Source organism: Protomyctophum bolini (genome assembly GCF_963924005.1).
Source record: "Protomyctophum bolini genome assembly, chromosome: 20".
Taxonomy (NCBI): Eukaryota; Metazoa; Chordata; class Actinopteri; order Myctophiformes; family Myctophidae; genus Protomyctophum; species Protomyctophum bolini.
Window position 1 is genome coordinate 19,170,367 of NC_137881.1, and position 23,096 is coordinate 19,193,462.

The 23,096-nt window shown below is 41.7% G+C and overlaps 3 protein-coding genes across 3 annotated transcripts in view; all 3 read right to left on the reverse strand.

The window, feature by feature from the left end:
• rbm46 (RNA binding motif protein 46) overlaps positions 1-6,169 on the reverse strand; it is a gene marked incomplete at both ends in the record, with an annotated part of 39,041 nt that extends 32,872 nt beyond the window's left edge. Inside the window, 4 exons of the mRNA XM_080792253.1 lie at positions 1,455-1,584; positions 3,072-3,228; positions 4,583-4,763; positions 6,007-6,169. Of these exons, the coding sequence (XP_080648379.1) occupies positions 1,455-1,584; positions 3,072-3,228; positions 4,583-4,763; positions 6,007-6,169 (631 nt within the window). The remainder of the gene's footprint in view (positions 1-1,454; positions 1,585-3,071; positions 3,229-4,582; positions 4,764-6,006) is intronic.
• Positions 6,170-9,651: 3,482 nt separating this feature from the next.
• lratb.2 (lecithin retinol acyltransferase b, tandem duplicate 2) lies at positions 9,652-15,839 on the reverse strand (the record flags this gene model as incomplete). The annotated part of the gene is made up of 5 exons (XM_080792254.1): positions 9,652-9,988; positions 13,861-14,013; positions 14,738-14,812; positions 14,941-15,046; positions 15,583-15,839. The coding sequence occupies 5 exons, from the start codon at positions 15,837-15,839 to the stop codon at positions 9,833-9,835; spliced, it is 747 nt and encodes a 248-aa protein (XP_080648380.1). The 3' UTR covers positions 9,652-9,832.
• Positions 15,840-19,261: 3,422 nt separating this feature from the next.
• LOC308335657 (calcium-binding protein 39-like) lies at positions 19,262-20,269 on the reverse strand (the record flags this gene model as incomplete). Its single annotated transcript, XM_080792769.1, has 1 exon — positions 19,262-20,269. One exon carries the CDS (start codon positions 20,267-20,269, stop codon positions 19,262-19,264), a length of 1,008 nt encoding a protein of 335 aa, XP_080648895.1.
• Positions 20,270-23,096: the final 2,827 nt, after the last annotated feature.

Below are 23,096 nucleotides of genomic sequence, written 5' to 3' on the forward strand. Positions count from 1 at the left end.
AAGAGATAATGTTATTCATAACGGTTACAACTTATACTGCATGTACTCCTACTGGCTGGTGGAGCGGCACCGGTCTGTCAGCAGGGAGTGTTGGGCGGGAGGAATAGGACGGAGGCTCTACGTCAGGGGTACAAGACTGGCGCACGCACGCACTGGCGCACGCACGCACGCACGCACGCACGCACGCACGCACTGGCGCACGCACGCACGCGCGGGCGCACGCACGCACTGACGCACGCACGCGCGCGCGGGCGCACACACACACACACACACACACACACACACACACACACACACACACACACACACACACACACACACACACACACACACCTTCCTCCTTCAATCTCTACATATAATATTGCTACTCTTCAAGTTCTCTCCCTTTCACTCCCTCTGGCATTATCTTTCGTGCTTTCATTTACACTCTCTCTTCTTTCATTACAACCCCCACCCTCTCAATTGCTTCCCATAGAGTTTTTGTTTTTAATAGTCCCAGAGCCACATTACTCTGTCTGCTGGACATTAAGTTGTAGTGTGCTGCTCCCTAGTGGACGTCAAGAAAAACTGCAGGTTAAGATAGATTGACAAGGACAGGTGGAGTTGACAAGCAGTGGAGTGGTTCAGCTGGAAACCAGGGGGGGTCCTTTCTGCTAAATTAGTAGTTTAACCACTTCAACCATATGGGTATTTGAAAATAGCCAATCTGCAAGCTCGCAACAAGTTGCGATGCCACGCGTTGTGAGCTTGCCACTATTTATTTGGGCCAAAAAGGCCTCGGCCCGGCCTCTGCCCAGACAGAAATCTCCATATGTGGGCATAAAAGGGTGCATTTCCGGTAGTCCAGAACCAGCACAAAAGCCTCTGCCCGGACTCTGGACCAGATATCTCAATATATGGATCTGGCCTGTTCTGACATCACAACACGGGCATATTTATTTGGGGGTCCTCGACATGAAAAAGGTTTGAGTTTTGTTGCACACCGGCCGTGTTTTTCAGAAAACCAATGGAGAAACGCTGCTTAAAAATCTGAATTTGCGCCCCGTGTGTGTGGAGACCTTTAGTGTTGTCACAATTACGATATCATCGTCTGATCGTAATTATTTGAGATAATCGCAATTGTTTTGTCATAATCCTCATAATCGTGTCCATGTTGAGAAATGTTCATACAAAAAAGCAGAAAGTTATTTACCTTTTTAAAGTAAGATTTATAAAATAAAATAAAAATGACAGTAATTTATTGGTCTATTTCAGTCATTTGTCATATCTGCCCTGTGCACTTTTTTTTATTATTACGAAGCCCAAAAACAATCTATTCATAATGTTCCAATGTCCAACGAAAGTAAAGTAAATCGTTAATCGCAATTACTTGTGTGCGACAACTGATCATCAACCAAAATGTGTAATCGTGACAGCACAGACAAATAAATAAATATATGGTAGAGTGTAAATACCAGGGATGAGTTTCCTCCTGGCCATGGCGGCAGCTTTGTGAGAGTTGTACTCAATGAAGGCGAAGCCTCGGTGCTTGGACATGTCCGACGCACTGGGATAGACGATGACATCCACCACTCCTTCTGTCACCTGGAACACACACACACACACACACACACACGTGTTGATTTCGTTGACTAAAACTATGACTAAAAATTAAAAACTAAGCTACGATGACTAAAGCTTTGACTAAATACATTGATAATTCCGTCAGCAGATAAGAACTAGCTACTAAACTGATGTCGTGCTGCAACGCATTGTGAGCTTGTAGATCGGCTAAGTAAACTCATCAAAGCCGCCAACACGATTTAGTCAACTACCTAAAACACCTAAAACGAAATGAAAGCCGATTACTGGGAATCAGATTGCGGCAACCAAGGATGTCAACTGGACTGAGTGGTGATTGAAACGACGACTCTCAAGACCATGAGCAGGGTGAAGGGTAGAACAACATTTCTGGTGAGAAGAACAGCTCCCATTTTAGATGTCTTTAATTTAGCCAGTGCACTTTGTTCTTTGTTGCTCTGACTATGCAATGTGTTCTTGGTACGGTGGTCTGTCCAAAGGTTTTAAAGGAGAAACTGCAGATTTACCCAAAACAAACGAATACCGGTAAGTCTTACTCTAGGGCTATTGACCATTTGCAGACATCTTGCCATCTGCCAGTTTGGAAGCACTCGTTTTTAGTAAAGCAATGTCCTGCTGCCTCCTGCATATGTGCAAATTCAAAACAGGTGGTACGCAGGGCAGTTGAGTGATCTAACGAGCTCTTCCAAACTGCAAGGACAGAAAGTAATTCATAAGTCAATAATGTCCACAGTGGATTTTTATGAAACAAACACTTTGAGGATAGAAAGAATAATTCAAGCTTTTCGTACAGCTGCAATGTTGGCGAGTGTGACGTTGTGTAATACAATCAGATAGGACTTTTCTGTTTGGATGAAAGGGGCTGTCTATGGGAAGTTACTTTTAGATTGGCTATTTTCAGAGCACAACACCCGAGCAAATATAAAACCAAACATAAAATGACTTGTATTTTAGTTCTACTGGAACTCTCTCTCTGTGTCTCTCTCTCTCTCTCTCTTCATGAGCAGCCTATTATTTAGCAGGCTACTATTGACTGTAGCCTACTGCAATATGACTTGGAAACAAATGGCATTGAACATGAACTTGTATTTTAATACATTTTTAATACATTTTTAAGAATGTAGAATGATTGTTATATGATCAAAGTTTGCCTGTTCCTATGGTACCACATCAATACAGCAACATGGAACACCTTATCCAACGATAACAAAACATTCTTTAGTTTTTGGGTCTGACAGGCTAAAATCTCATCAAACGGTGGTCTGTGGCCCAAATGCCAAATAAATAATGTGCCTTGATTGAAAACCACTGCGCTAAGGAAACAGGGGATAGGCTCCTGCCCTATTATGGGCCTCAGGGCTCGGCAAGGCTTACTATACTAACTACTTGCACAACTACTAGAACTGCAACTAGCGTGTCGTCACCAGGCCACGTCTCTGAGTAAATAATTTGCCTTCATATGAAAAGGGTGGAAAAGCACTGCTCTATACCTTGGACATCTCCCCCAGGATCTCCAATTTCGTTGTGTCCCTGGGGATGGAGCTCAGGAACAGGCGACAGTTGTCCAGACTCGCGCACACTCCAATCGTCTTCCCCGGGCGGATCGTGTAGTTGTCCAACAGCTGGATGGCCCTGTGAGCCGCCTCCCTGTGAAAGAAGCACGCACAGTCGCACACACACACTCACGTCAGGCGCGGAGTCGTGTCCCCCCCGCCCAATCATATAACAATAGCAAAAGAAAAACTGCCGATCTACAAACTCACAATTCATCACTTTGTGAGCCTGTGGAACTCAGGGCTTAAAGCAAAACAAATCCCAAGACTGAAAAAGATTTTTTGCATATCTGCACTGATCTCATTAAATGACCCCTATGAAATCCTCAGGACTGAAATCCGTACCCAGGACTGGGAACTTTAAGCCCTGAGAACTGCAATTTTGGCTATTTATGTAAGAAAAGAGTGGGGTGCGCACGCTTTTCCGACACACCGAAGATCCGAAGCGGGGGGACATGCGATGCGATGCGAAAAAGCTATGGTCCGACATGTGCTGCTCCCGTGCTTGCGGTTAGGGTTAGGTTAGGATTGAGGTTTCGGATTAATAGTATGTCGGAACTAAAGCCTCATGCACCCGAAAAGAGTGGTATTATCATCACAACATCATATCATTGTCACAATATCGATATCATGGTATTTGGTCAAAACATATAATATGGTTGTAAAGTTGCCCGAACGGCCAAGGCTCCAAGAATCGACAGTCCACGAATGTAGATCTTTTCTGGTATTTTATTTACCTCAAAACACAGAGTGAACGACCCATGCTGGATTTGACTGCGCAGGCAAAAAATAATACTTCCCGAATAAAGACTTACAATACACTTTCAAATAACATAAAGTAAGACATGAACACTTGACAACTCAACTAAGGAAAAACAACAAACCAAGAACTTAAGAAACTGAAAACAGGCTATGCCTTCCTGGCCCTGCCAGCTCTCCCCTGGAGTTGTCTCCTTTGTTAGTCTCAAGCAAAACTGAACATTTTCCACTCCCTCCCAAACATTTCCAAAAGCCTCCCTTATATACCAGGTGAGACCCACCCACAATGATTAGTAATTGGACCAATCTACTCAAACAAGGTAAACCATGACCCATGAGTTAGACCAACTATACAATTACATATTTAGAGTGACTGTTTTCCAAGGCATCACATCAAACACAAAACAATTATGATAGCATTATAGGCAACACAGATAAGTAGTATAAGATGCCACACATAGCCACACCTCCAAGGAGCTTGATGACAGTCAATTAATGGAAGCAGCTGTGCAGTGTGCGTTTGTAATGTTCAGTTTCACATTGTGGAGTCTTCTAGTGTCTATAGGGCACGGGTTGCCCCGTGACAATGGTGATACGTGATATGTATATCTCTCCCCTCTCTCTCCCTCCTTCTCTCTCTCTCCCTCTCTCTCTCGTACACACACTCGTACACACACTCCCTCCCTTACTTGGTGGTGTACGTGACGAAGGCGTAGCCGCGGTTCTCTCCGCTGAACTCCATCATGAGGCGGAGCTCGTAGATGTGGCCGGCCTTGCTGAACAGGGGCACCAGCTCGTCCTCGAACATGTCCCGGGGAAGCTTCCCCGCAAACACCTCGCAGCCTCGCGGAGGAGCACCCCCCTTCCAGCCTGGAAGAAGTCAAACACAACCGTTAAACCCAGTGGTTTTCAACCAGACAGTGGTCCTTGAGGCGGGTTCCAGGTAGTCCCCAGCTAAATGATGGAGAGTTGCGAACCAAACGAACTCTTGAGAGCATAAAAATGGACCTGTATTGTTTTCCCCCAAGTTCCTGTCATGTTTTGTTCTGTTTTGCCAACAGCTTGGATTTCAGGTAAACAGTGATGAATACTGACTTTATATATTGCATTATATATTGTATAAATCTCATGGAAATTCTAACAACTGGCATTTATTTATTTTCGTCATTTGTCTCGGGCATAATAATAGCTGTAGCCTACTATTTGAATCCAATTTCCCAGAGGTTTAAATATTCCTATTTTAGCATAATCCTTTTTCTCATTTCTCAAAGTGCGGTCCGTGTGAAACTGTGAACTCACATGGTGGTCCCGGCTAGATGATTGAGATCGTACAAATGGAACCGAAATGGAACTGAAGGTTTTTGGGTGCGTTTGGTTCCTGTGGCTTAAAGGTGTAGGGAAACGGAAATGGTGATCAATTTATTTTGAAGTTTCAACATGAAGTTTCTGAACCAATCAGAGCGTCGCATCCCTTCAGGCGATGGGACGGTAGCTAGGGACGGTAGCTATGCTATACGCAACACGCATGGTGTGTGTTTGTTTACAAATCAGATTGTCAGCTGGACCAGTTTACTGTTATGTGGCTTATTTCTACCCTATAATGTTTTCAGATACCGGTACATATTTTAGCGTGATGATTAAGTTGAAACCTTAAAAAGTGAGTAATACACTGTCTGGATGTTATCTTGAATGGGAATAAAAACGGAGGATTTATGCAATCAGTAGCAGCTGTGTTGGACGGATGCGCAGATATGGGGAATTAAACGGGTGAGCTTCATTTTTATTGGCTTTTATCGATGTGTACCTCTACACGTCATCACGCAGCACGTTTTCGTTTTAATAAATAAATAATAAATAAAACAATCGTTTTTATGGACTTTTGATATAAAAACACACAGAAATAAGAATTTTCCCATTTTTTTGGTATCCATTGTTAGGTATGCCCATATGATGACCACGGATATGGTCTAAAAGTGTGAAAAACGTCTTTTTCATTTCACTACGCCTTTAATGCATTGTAAAAACTGGGGGACCTTGCAGTGAAAGAAGTTTGAGAATCACTGCTACACGCACACGCACGCAGACACACACACATACGCGTGCACACACATACCTGGGGGTGGTCCGCCATACTTCCTCTGGCCGTTCTCCTGTAACATGCTGTAGCCGGTTTTCTCCATCAGGGCCAGGAGAGCCTTCTCTTTGGTGGCCATCTCCACGGCTCCGCCGTCATCCAAGTAGTGGCCGTCTCCCAAGTAGTCACCGACGCCGTCCATTTCAGCAACTGACTGGAAAAGAGGACATGACAGACAGTGGGCAGAAGATTTCAATGTTATTTAAAAAAAGAAAGGAAATTGTAAAAATGTTGTAAAAGCCAAAACTGGCAGTGAAATCAAATCCCCCGGGCTTTCAGGGGTTGACACGAAGGTCTCAGAGGTACTTGCCCATATAGAGAAGGTATAGGTCTAGGTTCTACATGCCCAAAGGTCATGCCCACTTGCCTAAAAAGTGAGTAGTGATGGTAACATTTTCACTTTTAAGTGCAGAGTGGTGACAGTCACTTTGAAAAAAATAAAAAAGCAATACAATGATTGCAACTGCTATTGCAAAAAGGTAACATTATTCTTCATAAATTAAATGATTATTATTATTTTTAGGTCCCAGATATAAATGGCATTAAAGGGGTCAGTAGCCTATGCATGTCAAACTGGGCATCCTTCAAATTAAAATAAGAATCACTGCTAGAGCCCTGCCATCATATGCAAGGGCTTTTGGCACTCAGAGTGTACAAATGGAGTGTACAAATGGAACCAAATCCATTTGGTTCCATTTGTACTCTCTCAGAGTTAAGTTGACATTGATTTTTATAAATAAAAGTTATAATAAATTGAGGACCCACATATAAATGGCATTACATGGGGGTCAGTAGCTATGCATGTCAAACTGGGCATCCTTCAAATTAAAAGATGAGAAGTGTTTAACTCAAGAGTTAAAGATCTAGAAGGGTCCATTTGGTTACCAACTCTCCGTCATTTATCTGGAGACCAGCTGGAACCCTCTCAAGGATCTATTCTAAGCTTAATTCATTAATGAAAAAATAAAAAACCCAATCTTTAGCGCGTGCAGACTCGGCCCCCAGCCTGGTACCCTAGTCAAAATATGGCCCTTGAGGAAAATGTATTGGGGAACCCTGCAGTAGGGCAACTGTTCAACCCCTGACTCAGTCTGCTCTTTTTTTGTACCTGTAACTCTGAGAGCGTACAAATAACCAAATGGACCCTTACAGGTCTGTAACTCTGAGAGCGTACAAATGGAAGCAAATGGAACCAAATCCTAGCAAGCAAAATAATATTTAGTTAGGAACCAAATGGATACCTTACCAATCTGTAACTCGGATTTACTTGAGTAAAGGTACAAAAGTATTGGTATCACATTGTAGAAGGTACTTCACAAAAATCTAATGTCTAAAATCAAAATGGATACATTAGCAAATCTACAAGCTCACAATACATCACATTGTGAGCTTGTAGGTCTGCTATTTTAATTTTTTGTAATAATCAAAAATCCTCAAAGTAACTAGTAACTAAAAATGTAAAATAATTGTAGTAATAATAATGAACTTTATTTATATAGCACCTTTTTGAACAATGTTCCAGAGTGCTTAACAACATAATTAAAACAATCAAGTAATCACAAACATCACAACAATTACAAACAAAAATATAACAACAACACTATCAGGGGGAATAAAGGTGTCAAGTTCTGGGGGTTAAGAAAGCCTAGAGAAAAAGTAGAAATGTGTCTTTAGTTTTGTTTAAAAAATTGTGAAGGAACTAGCAACCCTAAGTGGAGTAAAAAAGTACAATATTTTGTCTCTGAGATGTAGTGGAGTAGAAGTGAAAGTATAGACAATTGGAAATACTCCAGTAAAGCAAAAGAAATACCTCAATAGTACTTGAGTAAATGTACTTGATTACTTTACGCCACTGAGTAGGCGACTAGCACGCTTTATAAGAAAAATAAAGAAAGGGGAAAAAAGATAGATTAGCTAAACCAACTAGTCAGGTTAGCTTAGTAGCAGAGCACATGTGACACAGACAGGTAAAATGATCAGTAAGGAATAATGCATTTTAGTTGATTTAGTTCACTTTAAAATGTCTCAAATTAACATTAGCAACGTTTACGTTCGCGGTGAGACCGTCGATAAAAGGCTTTAATCAGTTATTTGTTATTAAATGACCATTTTAAGCGTGCCCGAGAACTTACTGTCAATAAACTTGTCCCTCTCTCATCAGCAGCAGAGACTGTAAAAAAAGATGCAACCGGATGACTGACAGACAGTGGACCAATCAGAGGTCGGGCAGGGCGCGGTGGGCGGGATCATTATGCTTACGGCTTCGCCGTGCGACGGTGTCGCCCACTGCGCCCAGCGAACCTAGCAGATCTACAAGCCCACAGAAAGTCGCGGAGGTGACGCGTTGTGGCCTTGTAGCTCTGCTACGTTTGCCGCGCGACACCGTCGTAAGACAAATTTTAAATTTGTAAATTATCGTGGGAAATAAATTCACTACTAGAGAAACGTGCGTGCGTGTGCGACGTGTGTGCGTGCTTCGACACATGTGGTTGAGTGCAATCAGTACATCATGTGAAAAGTTATAATAATAAAATAAATGTCTATTTCGGCAGCCCACCTGACCTTAAACGACTTGAGGGGTCAATGAAAGGTGTCAAGGAGGAGTTAGGAAAGGAACCACATTGATAGAGAATCCATCCCACATTCCGAGATTCCACTGCCAGTCTGCCATGATAGAGGCTACATACACCAACATAGACAGTCATGCAGTTGTGGAAGAAAAATATACTCTGATATTTATTTTACTTAAGTAAACAAACAATACAAACAATATGAAAATACCCTGTTACAAGTAAAAGGCATGTTCCAAATGTTAGTTGAGTACAAAAGTATTGGTATCAAAATACTTAAAGTATAGGCGTACCAAAAGTACTAAAATGTTTGAAAATAGTGCAACGCTCACATGCCGCTAGTTTGGAGATCAGCCAAAATATTCTATGTATAAAATAAAGTGGTTAATGTATGTTTTATAATAATGTATTTCTGCAAAGTAACTACTTTTTCAAGTAATTGTAGTGGAGTCAAAGTTAATCTGAGATGTAGTGAAGTAGAAGTAAAGTAAATGGTGCATTTATATAGCACCTTTATCCATTACATTTACATTCACCCATTCACACACACATTCATACACCGATTGCGGCAGAAGCCATGCAAGGTAACAACCAGCACATCAGGAGCAATTTGGGGTTCAGTGTCTTGCACAAGGACACTTAGACATGTATACAGAAGGAGCCAGGATTCGAACCGCCGACCCACAGATCATTGGACTACCCATGCTCTACCTCCTGAGCCACAGTCGCCCCAGTAAAAGTAAAAGTACTGAGTGAGAATTGTAAATAGTCTAGTATGGTGCTTCCCGTGGTGCTTTATAATTGCTATTATAAATAATTCCCTGTCTTAAGCACCTATAAAATCATCATAAAACAAAGTGCTTTATAGTGAAAAGATTAGTCATACTTTATTTTTTATTAACATATAGCACACAGTGGAGCAGATGGATGTACAGAGCAACAAACAATGTATTCCAGCTATTTCATTATAGATTAACTTCTCCGAGCTTAGAAAGTAGATTATTTCATGGGTTCCTGGGATCCCACTGTCCATCTATAATGTGTTAGTTTTACATAACAATGGTATAAGCTAGGATAAAGCCAGTTAGTTTTATTCTGTTTTAGCAATAGGCCTAAATATCCTAAACCCTATACTTTGTTGACCCAGGCCGGGGTTCCACACAGGTCTGTCCTTGGCCCATAATGTCGTCGTGAAATGTCGTGAAAATAGCTAATGTCCTAAAACCACCTGTGTTTTAAGAAGCCATCCATATGAGGAAAGGCACAATGATGGCGAGCAGGATGGGGCCAGTGGACCACGCTCCGTGATACACTACCAAGCACGCCGCCAACATTGCTGCTGCCTTGGCAAGACGACGACTCAGCAGCAACTTCCTCACTGTCTTGCAGAACTAGAGAGAGAGAGAGAGATAGAGAGAGAGAGATAGAGAGATATATATCGTGTCTGTCGAGTGAAAACTCAAAACCGTTATACTTTTCAGGATTCAGATTAAAACGTGTCGATATTAGCAGATCGACAAGCTCGAAACGCGGTGCAAATGCTTTTGTAAATGGTAAATGTTGCATTTATATAGCGCCTTATCGAAGGCACTTTACATAGATTGTGCATTACATGCATTACATTCAACCATTCACAAACCGATGGCAGCGGAAACCATGCAAGGCACCAACCAGCACACCAGGAGCAATTAGGGGTTCAGAGTCTTGCTCAAGGACACTAACTCAAGGACACTAACTCTGGGGGAGCCCGGGTTCGAGCTGGCAGCCTTGCGGTTACCATCCAGCCACTCTACCCCTGAGCCACCGCCGCCCCTTTTGTGTGATGCTAGTATGATCAAATGATCAACCAGTGGTCCTTGAGACTGGGTTCCAGGTGGTCCTCAGCTTGATGGAGAGTATCCGAGAGTTGGTAACAAAATGGGCCCTTATTAGATCTTTAACTCTTGAGAGTAAACTGAAACCAAACAGACCCTTACAGGTCTACTTTTTTTAAATTATTGTTAAACATATGCTTTACTTAGTTTATAGGAAGTTGACACAATTAGAGAATGTTGATATTTTGATCAACGTTGGCCTTTTATCTCTCATATCTGAGATGCTAAATCTCATCAAATGGTGGTCTGTGTGCCGAATAAATAAAATAAAGGGATTGTTCAGGGTTGCGTTGCTTGTTCACTACATGGCCTTACTGCCAGAACCCACCTCACCCCTGCCCATTTTGATAGGCTGGAATGGCTTAGAGTTGACGACAAAGTACAGCAACTTAGTCTACAAGATTCGCTACACCACCAAGATACACATGTACCTGTCAAAATACTTCCTAAATGTCAAAAAGTTCAACAAACCATGTGCAACGGAGATTTGGATCAAACAAGGGATTAAATTAATTTAGCTCCTATATAAAACTAAAATGAGGAACGCCCTACCAACAGCCACTAAGAAATGTGAATCCCTAGACTCCTTTAATACCACTCTCAAAGAGCACAGGTCTGCAATTCTAAACTGGCCCCTGTTAATAAATTAAAAAAGTCAAAAGCCTTTTTTCCACTTGTTTTACTTGTATAACTGTATATATATATATATGATGATTTCATGTTTTTCATAGAAGTGTATATTTGTACATTTTTAAATGTTCTGATTAATTGAAAATGGAGGACCCTGATGTAAACAATTAAGTATTGCTTTTCCTGGTTTCATTCTCGTAGTAGTTTTTGTAATGACTTGTGCTTTCATTTGAAATGTCCCCATTCTACATACTGTGAATTAAGAAAAATCAATAAATCAATCAATCAAACTCCTTCACCCAGCTCTTTGGATACAGGCAGGCTCTGATGTGGAGGTATACGTCAGTACCTAACTCTGACCACGAGGTGGGGTAGTTGTACTGTTGTACTGTCATCCTGCAACAGGTATGTTCAGGCAAGGTCAGAAGTTTTAACCTAAGGTTTTAACCAGGGTTAAAGGGGGGGGGGGGGGGTCAGGGCGATCCCAGTCAAATTGATAGTTAGGAATCAAATGGACCCTAATGGGTAAATTTGGTTCCATTTGTACACTGTCAAGAGTACTGTGTAGATTGGGGGCCCCGTGTGGGGGGTCTGTGGCCTAACACATATCAAACTGAAATTAAAAAATGTTGAGAATCACTGCTATAGTCATAAAAAAATAAACAAAATAATAAAACAATCTTCTCTGATGGGGGTCCCTGGCATATATTTTTCAAATGGGGGTCCGTGGGCTAATATATGTCAATTTGGGGGTCCTTGACATGAAAAGGTTTGAGAACCACTGCCTTATTAATTAGGCTACTTGGGTTGACTGGAATCCCTCAGAATCCTCTATCATAAAAATAGGCCCCCTCTTGTTTTCCCTCACCAAACAGCAGAAAGTATGCCAGAGTATTCCGACTCCGATGCCTGGAATGTCCGTTGACATATTATGCGAATGCGATAAATGATGGTGGTATGGGAATGGGCACAGACTGGCATATGCTGGTCGATACTGATAACAGTATTTTAGGCAGGTATCGAAACAACTAGGCTATATTGAATGCAAAAATAAATAAATAAATATAGCAGCGATAAGACGGGACCAATCAATAAGCCCTTTTAGGCTGCTCTACAAGTCACCCAGCAGTATTGCAGCTGTTCGTACCCCAAACATACATACAGACAGACAGAGTTATGCCTGTTTAAGTGCCTGTTATTGCTGCTTCTTTGTACAAATTTCTGTTCAACTGGGATTTCAGATAATGGTCCATAGATTGTGTGCAGAACACTTCACACAAATTTCTCAAAAATCCTGAGGGCGGAGCTTACTGGTTAGTGACAGAGGCACATGTGTACCCAGGATCCATGGGTTTTGGTCAAACGAGGCATGAGTTATGCCTGTTTTTAAACTCCCCAATTGGAGTAAGACTGGTTTCAGTGCTATTTGGCATGGCCCTCTACCATACTGTAAAGTTTCATAAACATGTAAGAATAAAACTGCACTTTTCATTGGCTCATAAAACCTTAATATTTTGTCCGTATAGGTCCAAAGTTCACGTGTAGAAACTTTCGTACATTTTGATCGAAGATCCTGGGAGGCGCATGAAAGTTGTGTGTATATGTGTATCGAAGATTTATCGCTGACAGTGAAACGGTTCATAAGCTAGCTATGCCTGTTCAAAATTTGCATTTTCAATTGAGTGCTGACCAAGATGTCCCTTTGGGCTTGGTCCTTTAAATACATAGCCTACAATATTCATGCAATTCATACAATGAATGAACCAATTAATCAATCATCAGAACAACATCAACATTCTCTCACAGTCATATGCCTTGATCGTATGCCTTGGATCGGTTTAATCGCGTCACTTTGGGTGCTGTAAACAAAAACAAAAAAAGACAGAACCACACAAATAATGTCTCTGCCACAAACAATGTCTCACACACACAATGGAGCCTTTCATTCAGCAACAAGGCAGGATTATGGCTAATTAAAGCAAGGAGTGTGTGTGTGTGTGTGTGTGTGTGTGTGTGTGTGTGTGTGTGTGTGTGTGTGTGTGTGTGTGTGTGTGTGTGTGTGTGTGTGTGTGTGAGAGAGAACCTTCTTGACCCCTGGATCATCTGGTGGATTTGTCTACATTCCTCAATAATCCCATGCAAGCCTGATGTTCAAATGTGTTTCTTTGTGTGTCTGATTATGTTTGTGTGCGTGCAGAGGAAGAAAAGTGTGTGTGTGTGTGTGTGTGTGTGTGTGTGTGTGTGTGTGTCCAAGAAGGAGGCAAAAAGGATGGCAACGTATTGTGGTGTCTCCGCTATAATTGGCAGCCGTCATATATGGCGGAGACACGGTTACTTATACCCATAGAGAGGACTGAGTGGCAGTGGATTTTTTGGGCTGAACAAATAATTAGAAACAAGAATGATCACACAGTGATAAAAACAACAAAAGGTTGTTGTACCCTCCCCTTTTTTTTCTTCTTTCAAATTATTTGTTCAGCCCAAAAAATAGTGTTTATTACCGAGCTGGCTTTGACCGAGGCTTACAGGTCTTTAAATAAATACTTTATGAAACGTCTATGGGGAAAAAAAGAGTTGGAAATTGTCTTCCGGGGCGCTTGTCGGGGGCGGGACTGCGACCCTCTATTGTACCTTGAAAACACCTAACACTCTACTGCACCTATATAATGATATTTGTGTCCTTGTGTGTGTATATGAATCTCCTTTGCGTGGACATAAACAAATCAAATGTTCAAATGTGTACGATATGCTGCCACTACCTGAAAGGTCTGGAAGCTCATGACGGTGCCGTAGCGACAGTACATGACGTAGTGCTCACAGTTGTACCACAGCAGGCTGTAGGTGATGGCGCCCTGCAGCCGCTCCGCCCGCCGGGCCACCTCGTCCCCCCGCAGCGCCGGACACTTGCACACCTGTCGTATACAGTAGAAGGCCCGTTGGTGGAAACAAGTATACTCAATTGTTTTACCCATTTAAACCTGAGGAGGATTCTGAAACATGTCTTCTAAAATCCTAAAGGTTTTCTGGAAAACCTCATGTTTCTATGTCAGTGGTGCTCAAACATTTTTGAGCATTGTGAGCTTGTAGATCCACTATTTTCAAATGGCCGAAATGTAGGGCTGAAGTGGTGTATGTTTTGTAATAATAATCAAATTAACTAGTAAGTCAAATAATTGTAGTAGAGTAAAAGTACAATGTTTGCCTCTGAGATGTACTGTAGTGCACTGTAGAAGTACTTATAGAAGTATTGGGAATGGGAAATACCAAGTGCAAATACCAAGTACAGTAGTAAATGTACTTCCCAAGTTACTTTCCAGTTTCCACCACTGGAAAGGCCCGTGGGAAATCAATATGGGGATGTCAGGAAACTGACCCAAACATCATTTTTCGTCACCACTAAACCCCTTATCCTAAACTTCTTTGCCTTTTGAAAAACATTTTTGAATAGTTCAGCCATCTACGTTGACATGTTGTGAGCTTGTAGACTGACCATTTTAACTATCTAGCAAAATAGTAAAAGGCAAAGAAGTTTAGGGAGAAGGGGTTTAGCGGTGACGAAAATGGACCCTAAATCTCCAGTACCGAATACCTTACACCACACACACACACACACACACACACCCTTAATGTTCTTACCTCGTCCATTTTGTTGACGATGATATCTGAACCATAAGCAAAATCTTCTACCGAGTCGACCCTCACACTGGCACACTGAATACACACACAGTATATATTACTGACATGTTACAGTAGTATCAGAGTCCATTCATCTTCCTTCACACACACACACACACACACACACACACACACACACACACACACACACACACACACAGTACCTTGGCCAGTACTCCCAGTACGAGCCTGATGTTGGAAACCATCTGGTTGATACTCCACTGGTCATTAGAGACTGCAGGCAGTATGTCTGGAATGAGATGAGCCACTCTGGAGAGTATAGTATAGTATAGTATAGTATAGTATAGTATAGTATAGTATAGTATAGTACAGCAGGGGTTCTCAAAGTGGGTGCCTTTATACATGAATAAAATGAACCACCAAACCACCTTGCCAAACATAGCTGAGCTACAAGCTCACAACGTGTCACAATTGTGGTGCTTTGTGAGCTTGTAGAGCTGCAATTTTTGGTGAATGTTCCCCCCAGAATAGGGTTGCTGGGGTCCAAGTGGTTAACTGTCAACTTGTCAAGTATGAAGTTACTTTCAATTAGTCGTAATGACTACTATTGGCTCAAGTTTTCCTTGTGACATATGCTGTATTTTAGGGGGAAAGATTTACATGTACATACCGTAATATGAAATAAATGTAACGTTCTATAAAGTAATAATAATAATGTCATTCAGGGGTGCCTTGGATGAAAAGGTTATTTACAAGGGTGACCTAGCGGAGAAAAAAAAAATCACCCTTGAAAATCACTGCAGTATGATCCAGTGCAGTTTGCAGTGCAACCCTTGCCATCTCACCTGCCTCCTCCCAGATAGATTCCAAAGTGTACGAAGAGAGTCCTGGGGACCTCCAGCAGATCCCCTCGTTCAAACATCAGGTCATACTTGTTCTTCTTCTTCGCCCTCTCCGTCTCTCCCTCCCCCTCCTCCTCCTCCTCCTCCTCCTCATCATCACGCTCTGTCCCTGATGAACCTCCCTCACTTTGCGCCTCGTCTTCCTGGTGGGCGCTCTGAGCCGAGAGGAAGAAGAGAGCCAGGCAGCGGAGAGAGAACATGATGTGGAAGGAAGAAAGGACAGATGGATGGATGGGACAGAAGAAGAAACAGAAGCGAATGGGAGTGAAAGTGTTGTTTTTTGTCACCTTTTGTAGCAGGTTTTCTGGTTTTATTTGTGGGAGTGGCTGAAAGAAAGGGTGAGAGAGAGCATCAGAGAGAGAGCCATCATGTGAACAAGGATTATTAGTCATGCCATGTCTGCTTATTATAAGCGGCTTTGGGCTTTTTTTTTTCTGTGATGTTGCTTAATGGTAATTGCGGGTTGAGCTTGTAGCGAATAGCCGATGCATAGGTTTAAAAGTGCTCATGTGGCCTATTGGTGCTTCTTAAGCAGCTAATCTTGGATTATTAAGGAAAGTTTAAGCGCACAGTTCACTCACACACACACACACACACACACACACACACACACACACACACACACACACACACACACACACACGAAATAGCAGAGAGTTAGTTCATTAAATCAATGGCATGTGGGTCTGAACTCTACCGACACAAAGACAAGTGATTTACTATGAGACACATTCATAGTCTGGAGGGAGAAAGAGAGAGAGGTATGGAGATGGAGAGAGAGAGAGAGAGAGAGAAACAGAAAGAGTCATGGTGGTCGGATGTATTATGTATCAAGTCAGAGACGTCAGATATAATATTGAGAAACAAGATGACAGCATAAATAACACAAAGACAGGATGTGGCCTGTGGAAATAAGAGACACAGAGAGAGAGAGAGTAGTGTGTGTAATGTAGTGTTTGTGTTTGTGTTTTTGTGTGTGTGTGTGTGTGTGTGTGTGTGTGAGTGAGAGGTTGTTAACATTATACTGCAAGTCCTGTTCATTCCTGACTCACACACACAGTAACAGGAACTGAGTAACACACAGTATAACAAACACACAGAACCATAAAATTGTCTTGAGTTTTATATTAAAGAACGTATAGAACTAAAAGACATAGGTCCAGTACCTGCCAGCGGCTTGTTGCTTGCCTTGTCGGAGTTGGAGATCGGGGTTCGACTCTACCCTATGCTTATAATTTCGTGTTGCAAACACAATGTTTCTCACAATCTCATGAATTGATTCATCTTCATATTTTTTCAAATAGGCCTATTCATCCAATGGAAGCGACTCTTTTCCCTCATTGAAATACACAATAGTTACCTCTTCCTTATTTCTCTTTTGAAATCTATATTCAAACCTTTCTCCCTTAAAACAGAAGTGATATTTTCTTCCCAACGCATGTCTGCACAACTAAGAGTAAAGAACTGAAATGGACCCAAGTTATCCAATCTTGCAATCATTTCATATCTACCTTTTTATGATATCCAGGAGTGTTAGAAGTATTATCAAATACAGAAAAAGCATTCTCTAGGTTATATCTCCTGATGTTGAAACTAGGATCATCCCTGAAACGAGAATCCATATTTCTTAGTCTCTGAATAAAGTATTGTTGATTGAGATTAACCTTTCTTGTATGATGTAAATTGAACTATCCATTAAGACATTTTAATAGAACTAGTAGTGTGTACAGTAACATTAGTCTGTCAATCGTTATTTCTCCATTCACACTCCCACCAACACTGTATAAAAGACAAAAACCAAAAGTCTTTATTAAACAGCATGGAAGAAAAATGCTAGCTTAATTTGTGTCTGAATCTTAAGACCTCTGCGTTTCCTTCTTCTCTCTCTGTTGCCTCTTTCCTGATATGTTCCGTATGTTCCGTTTCTCCTCATCAACGGTTTAATCACTTCTGGGATGAGATCTGCTATTCTGTGTCCAACACAGTTGAATGAATGAATCATCAACACCTCTAGTAGGGAAGAGACCAATATTGATCTACAAACAAGTAATTGTACTGAGGGGCCATCACAGGGCAAGGCTGGCATGGCAACCAGCCATGGGTGGGGCATTCATTTCCAACCTGCATCGTTCCAAGTAGACCAGTGCCCAACGGGCACCGCTGTAGAGGCTCCAACGGGCACCGCTCTTGCCCTCTCTTTAAAATGCCGTATCCACACAACATAGAGCATATTAATATTGTCTGTTGACATTCTCCATAGAAAGCACAATAGAGTGCAGGATACATAAGATTGCCATGTGGTATTAATCTACAAAGTGAGATGGACCCTGCATCATGGTATAAGGACAACACGCTGAAGCAAACAGAGAGCGGCTTTATCGTCTGAAGACTGGGATGTGGAAGTAAAAACAAAATGCTTTCGATTCATGCAGACGATTTTCAACATCAAATGATCCTAACGATATAATACAAAGTTCCATTTTGTTGAGCTCGCTCATTTGCACAAGGCACCACATTTTTTAAATGGATACAGGAAAGACCTCTTTAAAAAAAAAACTCAAGTGGATGGCAGAGTCCACGCCGCAGCTATATATACAACTATACAGTATAGTATTTGGTGTGGACGGGGGCATTCATAATGTTACGGATCCAAACTCCTGCGACTACTGTGACTGTCCAACACTGCAATTTCTATACTCTTTTCACCGCCAGGCTGATAATTCTCACCTGTCATTTGAGATATCTGTCACAGTCTGGTGTGTCATGGAGTGTCACAGTATCTTGTGAAGACTCAGGTAGAACATATTGTCAAGGATGAAGAGCAAGTTTAATCTGGCCAAATGCAGGGTCACAGCAAAAAGCAGATTTTAAAGTATTTGAGAATTAATCAAATCTTACAAGGAATATGCACAAAAACTTTAGACAACCTGGACATCTGAAAAGCACAGGATGTTTCATACAGGTGAAAAGCCCTTTACTTGCACAGTATGTAGCAAAAGATTTAACACTGGTGCATGCAGTAATGAAGAAATTGAACACATGGTGATTCATAAAGGTGAAAAGCCCTTTTCTTGTACAAATTTGTAGTCAAAGCTTTAAGTTAAATAAAGTTTAACCAACATGAAACTCTGAAAGCACACATGATTCATACAGGTGAAAGGCCTTTTGCTTGCACAGTATGTAGCAAAGGCTTTCCTAGTGGAATTATGAAGAAACACATGATTCATATGGTAAAGCCCTTTGCTTAATACAGTTTGTAACAAAGGCTTTAGACAATCTGCCTGGACATCTGAAAACACATGATAATTCATACAGGTGAAAAGCCCTTTGCTTGCATAGTTTGTAGTCAAAGCTTTACCGAGTTGAAACTCTGAAAGCGCACACACACACACACACACACACGGATTGATACAGGCATAAAGCCCTTTGCTGTTGTACACTTTGTAGTCAAAGCTTCTCAGTTTATTTTTTGAGGGGCATCAGCCCCTCCAATGCATGGCATTTAGAGATTACGTCCTATTGGTAGCCAAGTATATTTGCTTAGGGCACTGAATTACGACGTAAAATGTCATGTGGCCGATATAAATACAGTGGGCACTTCACATGAGGGTGACTTTTTTCCCTAGGACTCTGGTCTCTTCAGATCCCTAATCCGTTTGATTAGATCGGTTTTCGTGTCACTGAACTGAGAGTCATCGACCGTGCGGTCCTTCTGGAAGTTGCTCAGGAACTCAATTAATTTAGTCTGATTCTTGAGGAGGATGTCAATGATCGGTTGCGTCTTCAGATTTGCCACAAAAATCTTGAAGACATGGAAGGCCTCGAGCTGAATGTTGGGACTGGCGTCCCTGAGCAGATTCATCATCAGCTTGAGGTTCTCTGGCTTGCTGATGTAGCATGTCATCACTGTGACATTGTGCGTGTCCGACAGCAGCTCACCCAGCAACTTGAGCGACTGCCTCTTTGTGACGTAGTTCTCAGAGTGCAACAGCTTCTCGTAGTCCGCAAAAACAGCGTCGTAGTTCTGTTCCAGGTACTCGGCCACCATCGCTTTGTGTCTCGTCAGAAGGTCCCTAAAGGTGGTGAAGGCGTCGGAGCCGATTTCGAAGGGGGATATCTCAAAGTAGTTGAAGAAGCAGCGGAAGTGTTCCGAGTGCAGCACCGCCTTGGCCAGCAGCTCGTGGCGGATGCACTCCCTCAGCATGGACCCACAGCTCAAGGCCACCGGTGGCGTCTCGTACCCCTTCTGCAGCATTAAGAGGACTTCCTGATGAGAGCAGAAGTATTCGACGGCGGGGGTGCTCGTCCCGATCTGCCTCCTCAGGAAGTGGTTGAAGATCTGACATACATCTTTCCTCGCCTCAAAGTCGACGACCTGGAGGTTTTCTACCAGCGCTATGAGTAGACCACTGTCGTGGAGTTCCTGAGCCAGCTGGGCGACCGTCTCCGTTTGCGGTTCCTTGTCATTGCTGCCGTACAAGATCTCCTTCATGGACACCAGGCACTTTGACACCTCCTCGGATGCCTTGTCCGTCGTCTTCTTGTCTTGTTCGATCAAGATGGGCAGGTTGTCTTTCAGTGCGCGGACGATGTCAGCAGGGCTCTTGTGGGATTTACCAAACAGTGGCATGGTGGAGGCTGGACACACACACCACATGCACACACATTCGCTCACCTCATGCAGGAACCTGGTTCGTTCTTGGAGGCAGGTGAAGTCCCAGAGTATCACCGATACTCAGAGTTATCTGATATAACTCTGAGATTTCCTTCCATTTTATGTCGTTGGCTACAGTGCTTGTGTCAACCTGGTGATGTCGCTGTGAGTCAGTCATATCTATATATGGAGTCCCAATATCGGTCATGCCCAAAGATAGAGTCTATGATGTCAGGCTTGGATGTTTCTGTTAGCTCCATATATGGAGTTCTAGGAGGGAGTCAGGAGCACACCAAAAATCTCTCGTTGTTGTACCCGCCCGATCTCACCCAAACACGGTGAAATAACACAGATTGGCAATTCCGTACATACATGAGTACACTACAAGAGCACCTCAAAATCCATACATATTACACTACTACCGTTTTGACCGCGACAGAGGCGTGGCTAGTAGTGTATGTAATGTATGGAATTGGGAAAGATCGGGTTGACATTATTTACGATTCTGTGCTATGGGGTTACAACTCGGACGGGGCAGAGTCGGCTCAATCGAACTTCGCATCGTTCGCCACGCCAACTTGTTTGTGTTTTTCTCCCAGAGCGCAGAAAGACTCTGTGGCTACTGGCTAGGCTATAGCTAGTTTCTTGGTACATTAATTGTGGTCGTATTGACTACTTCTGTCATTAAAATAATATCATTTTTCGTTCTTTATCATCATGAATGCACTTGAGATAGCTTTTGGAACCGCAGGTTTCTGGACTTGAATCTTGTATTGCAGCAGGGGTGCCCAAATTAAAGTACATCGTGATCTACCAGTAGATCACAAAGGCTGTGCAGTACAGTATAATCTATCACTTGAATTAAGGTGACTCGATTGATTGACATAAAAAAGGCCTGTCAGCTCAAATGTTGCACACAAATGTCAGTAGCACTGCTCCACTGTTGCAACAAATATAAACAGGACTTGGAAAAGGAGTCTTCAGGTTAAATCTGTCGACAATATTTTCTGATTAATTTAAGACTTTTAAAAAACCTGACGGAGTTGACGGAGACGTGGGACACACATTTGATATGAGATATTTATTGGAAAATATAAATTAAAATTAACTGTGTATATTGTTTGCTATGTTGTTGACAATCTACTTTCATTTAGTATGTATATTTATGTGATTGTGACAGTATTAGACACATTTTTGGCAGTTTGAAATTGTGACCACTTGCTGGGGACAGGCTAAATACAGGCATTTTTGGGTACAAAGCCTGCTTTTAACTAATTCAGATGGAATATGAAAAAGATTATAATTAAATTAATGTCATAAGAATACACAACTGTATTACATATAACTTTGCAAATGCTTTTATTTTTATGAATTAATTTAATTTTAACATAAATAAGGCTCTTATGTGTGGGACATGTTTTTTCCACTTTTGTCCATCATCTCAAGAATGGACAAATATATATATATATATATATATATATATATATATATATATATAGCCGAGTGGTTAGTGACTGCGCTTTGTTAACATGATGCTTCCCGCCAATTCCAAAAAATGTGTGTTTGTTTGCTTCCTTCCAATTTCACAAAATGTTTGTCCTTTTACCAACCAAAACTATACTCATGACCACGATCCTATAAATGTCTCAATAGAAGAGCAGGGAGTCTAAATACAACAATACAAGTTATATTATATAACATACTCATATGTTATACATATTGTATAACATACTCTACCATATACAGATTGGACAAAATTCAATTTTATTCAGTAAAACAAAGCATGCACTATGCAGTATTACTAGCATGTGCCATGTGCTGTCTGCATATTTGTCCACCAGATGGCGGTGAAAACACTTTCTATAAACAAACTTTGGCAGAAACTAGATTGTAGTAGACAGACTACTCTCACATTTCATTTTAATGTAGTGCCAAAGAGACACCAAATGAACAGATTAACTAAAGACCATAAACATACATTCTGTGTGTATGTGTGTGTGTGTGTGTGTCTACAAAATGCTGTACCCCTCCAACTGTATACTTTCCCCATTTTCAACTGTTTTTATTTTTGACAGCTTTGGCAATGTAAACGTATACGTTCTCATGCCAATAAATCTCCTTTGAATTGAATGGAGCGCATGTGTAAAGTTAATGGCAAATCGAGTGGCAAAGTGAGTTTAACGTTGTTTAACATAGTTTAATACAATCAGATAGGACTTTTCTGTTTGGATGTATGGGCTGTCAAGGCCAGAAAGTAGTTTTTTGCCACTCACTAGGCTTTCCTGCATAACCTCCGGGTATGATGTAGCCCCATATGTGCCCACAAGAAACGCTTCTTACCCTTTTCTGCACAATGAATCCAAAAAGTGAAGGGCTAAAAAAGTTTTCCACTAATTCAAATTTAGCAAGAAAATCCAAGTTTAAACGGTCAGATTTTACAGGGGCCAGTGAGGAGATCCTGTAAAGGAATCTTGTTCTTTTTTTTATTACGTTGGTGGCCATTTTATCACCGGAAAGATTAGACTCCAGGATGGAACCTAGGTAGGTAATTTCATCTTTACGTGTGATAACATTGTCACCCACTCTAACCAAAAAGCCATTTGCCTTGCTGAGATTACTATTAGATCCAAAGAGAATGGATTCAGTTTTTCCCAGGTGTAAAGATAGTTTGTTATCAGCGAGCCAGGTGCAGATTCTACAGAGTTCAGAGCTGAGGGTCTTTTCAACCTGCAGTTTGTTCCTGTCCGAGACCAGCAGTGCCGAGTCATCTGCGAACAGGAACAAGTTGCAGTCACATGCTGAA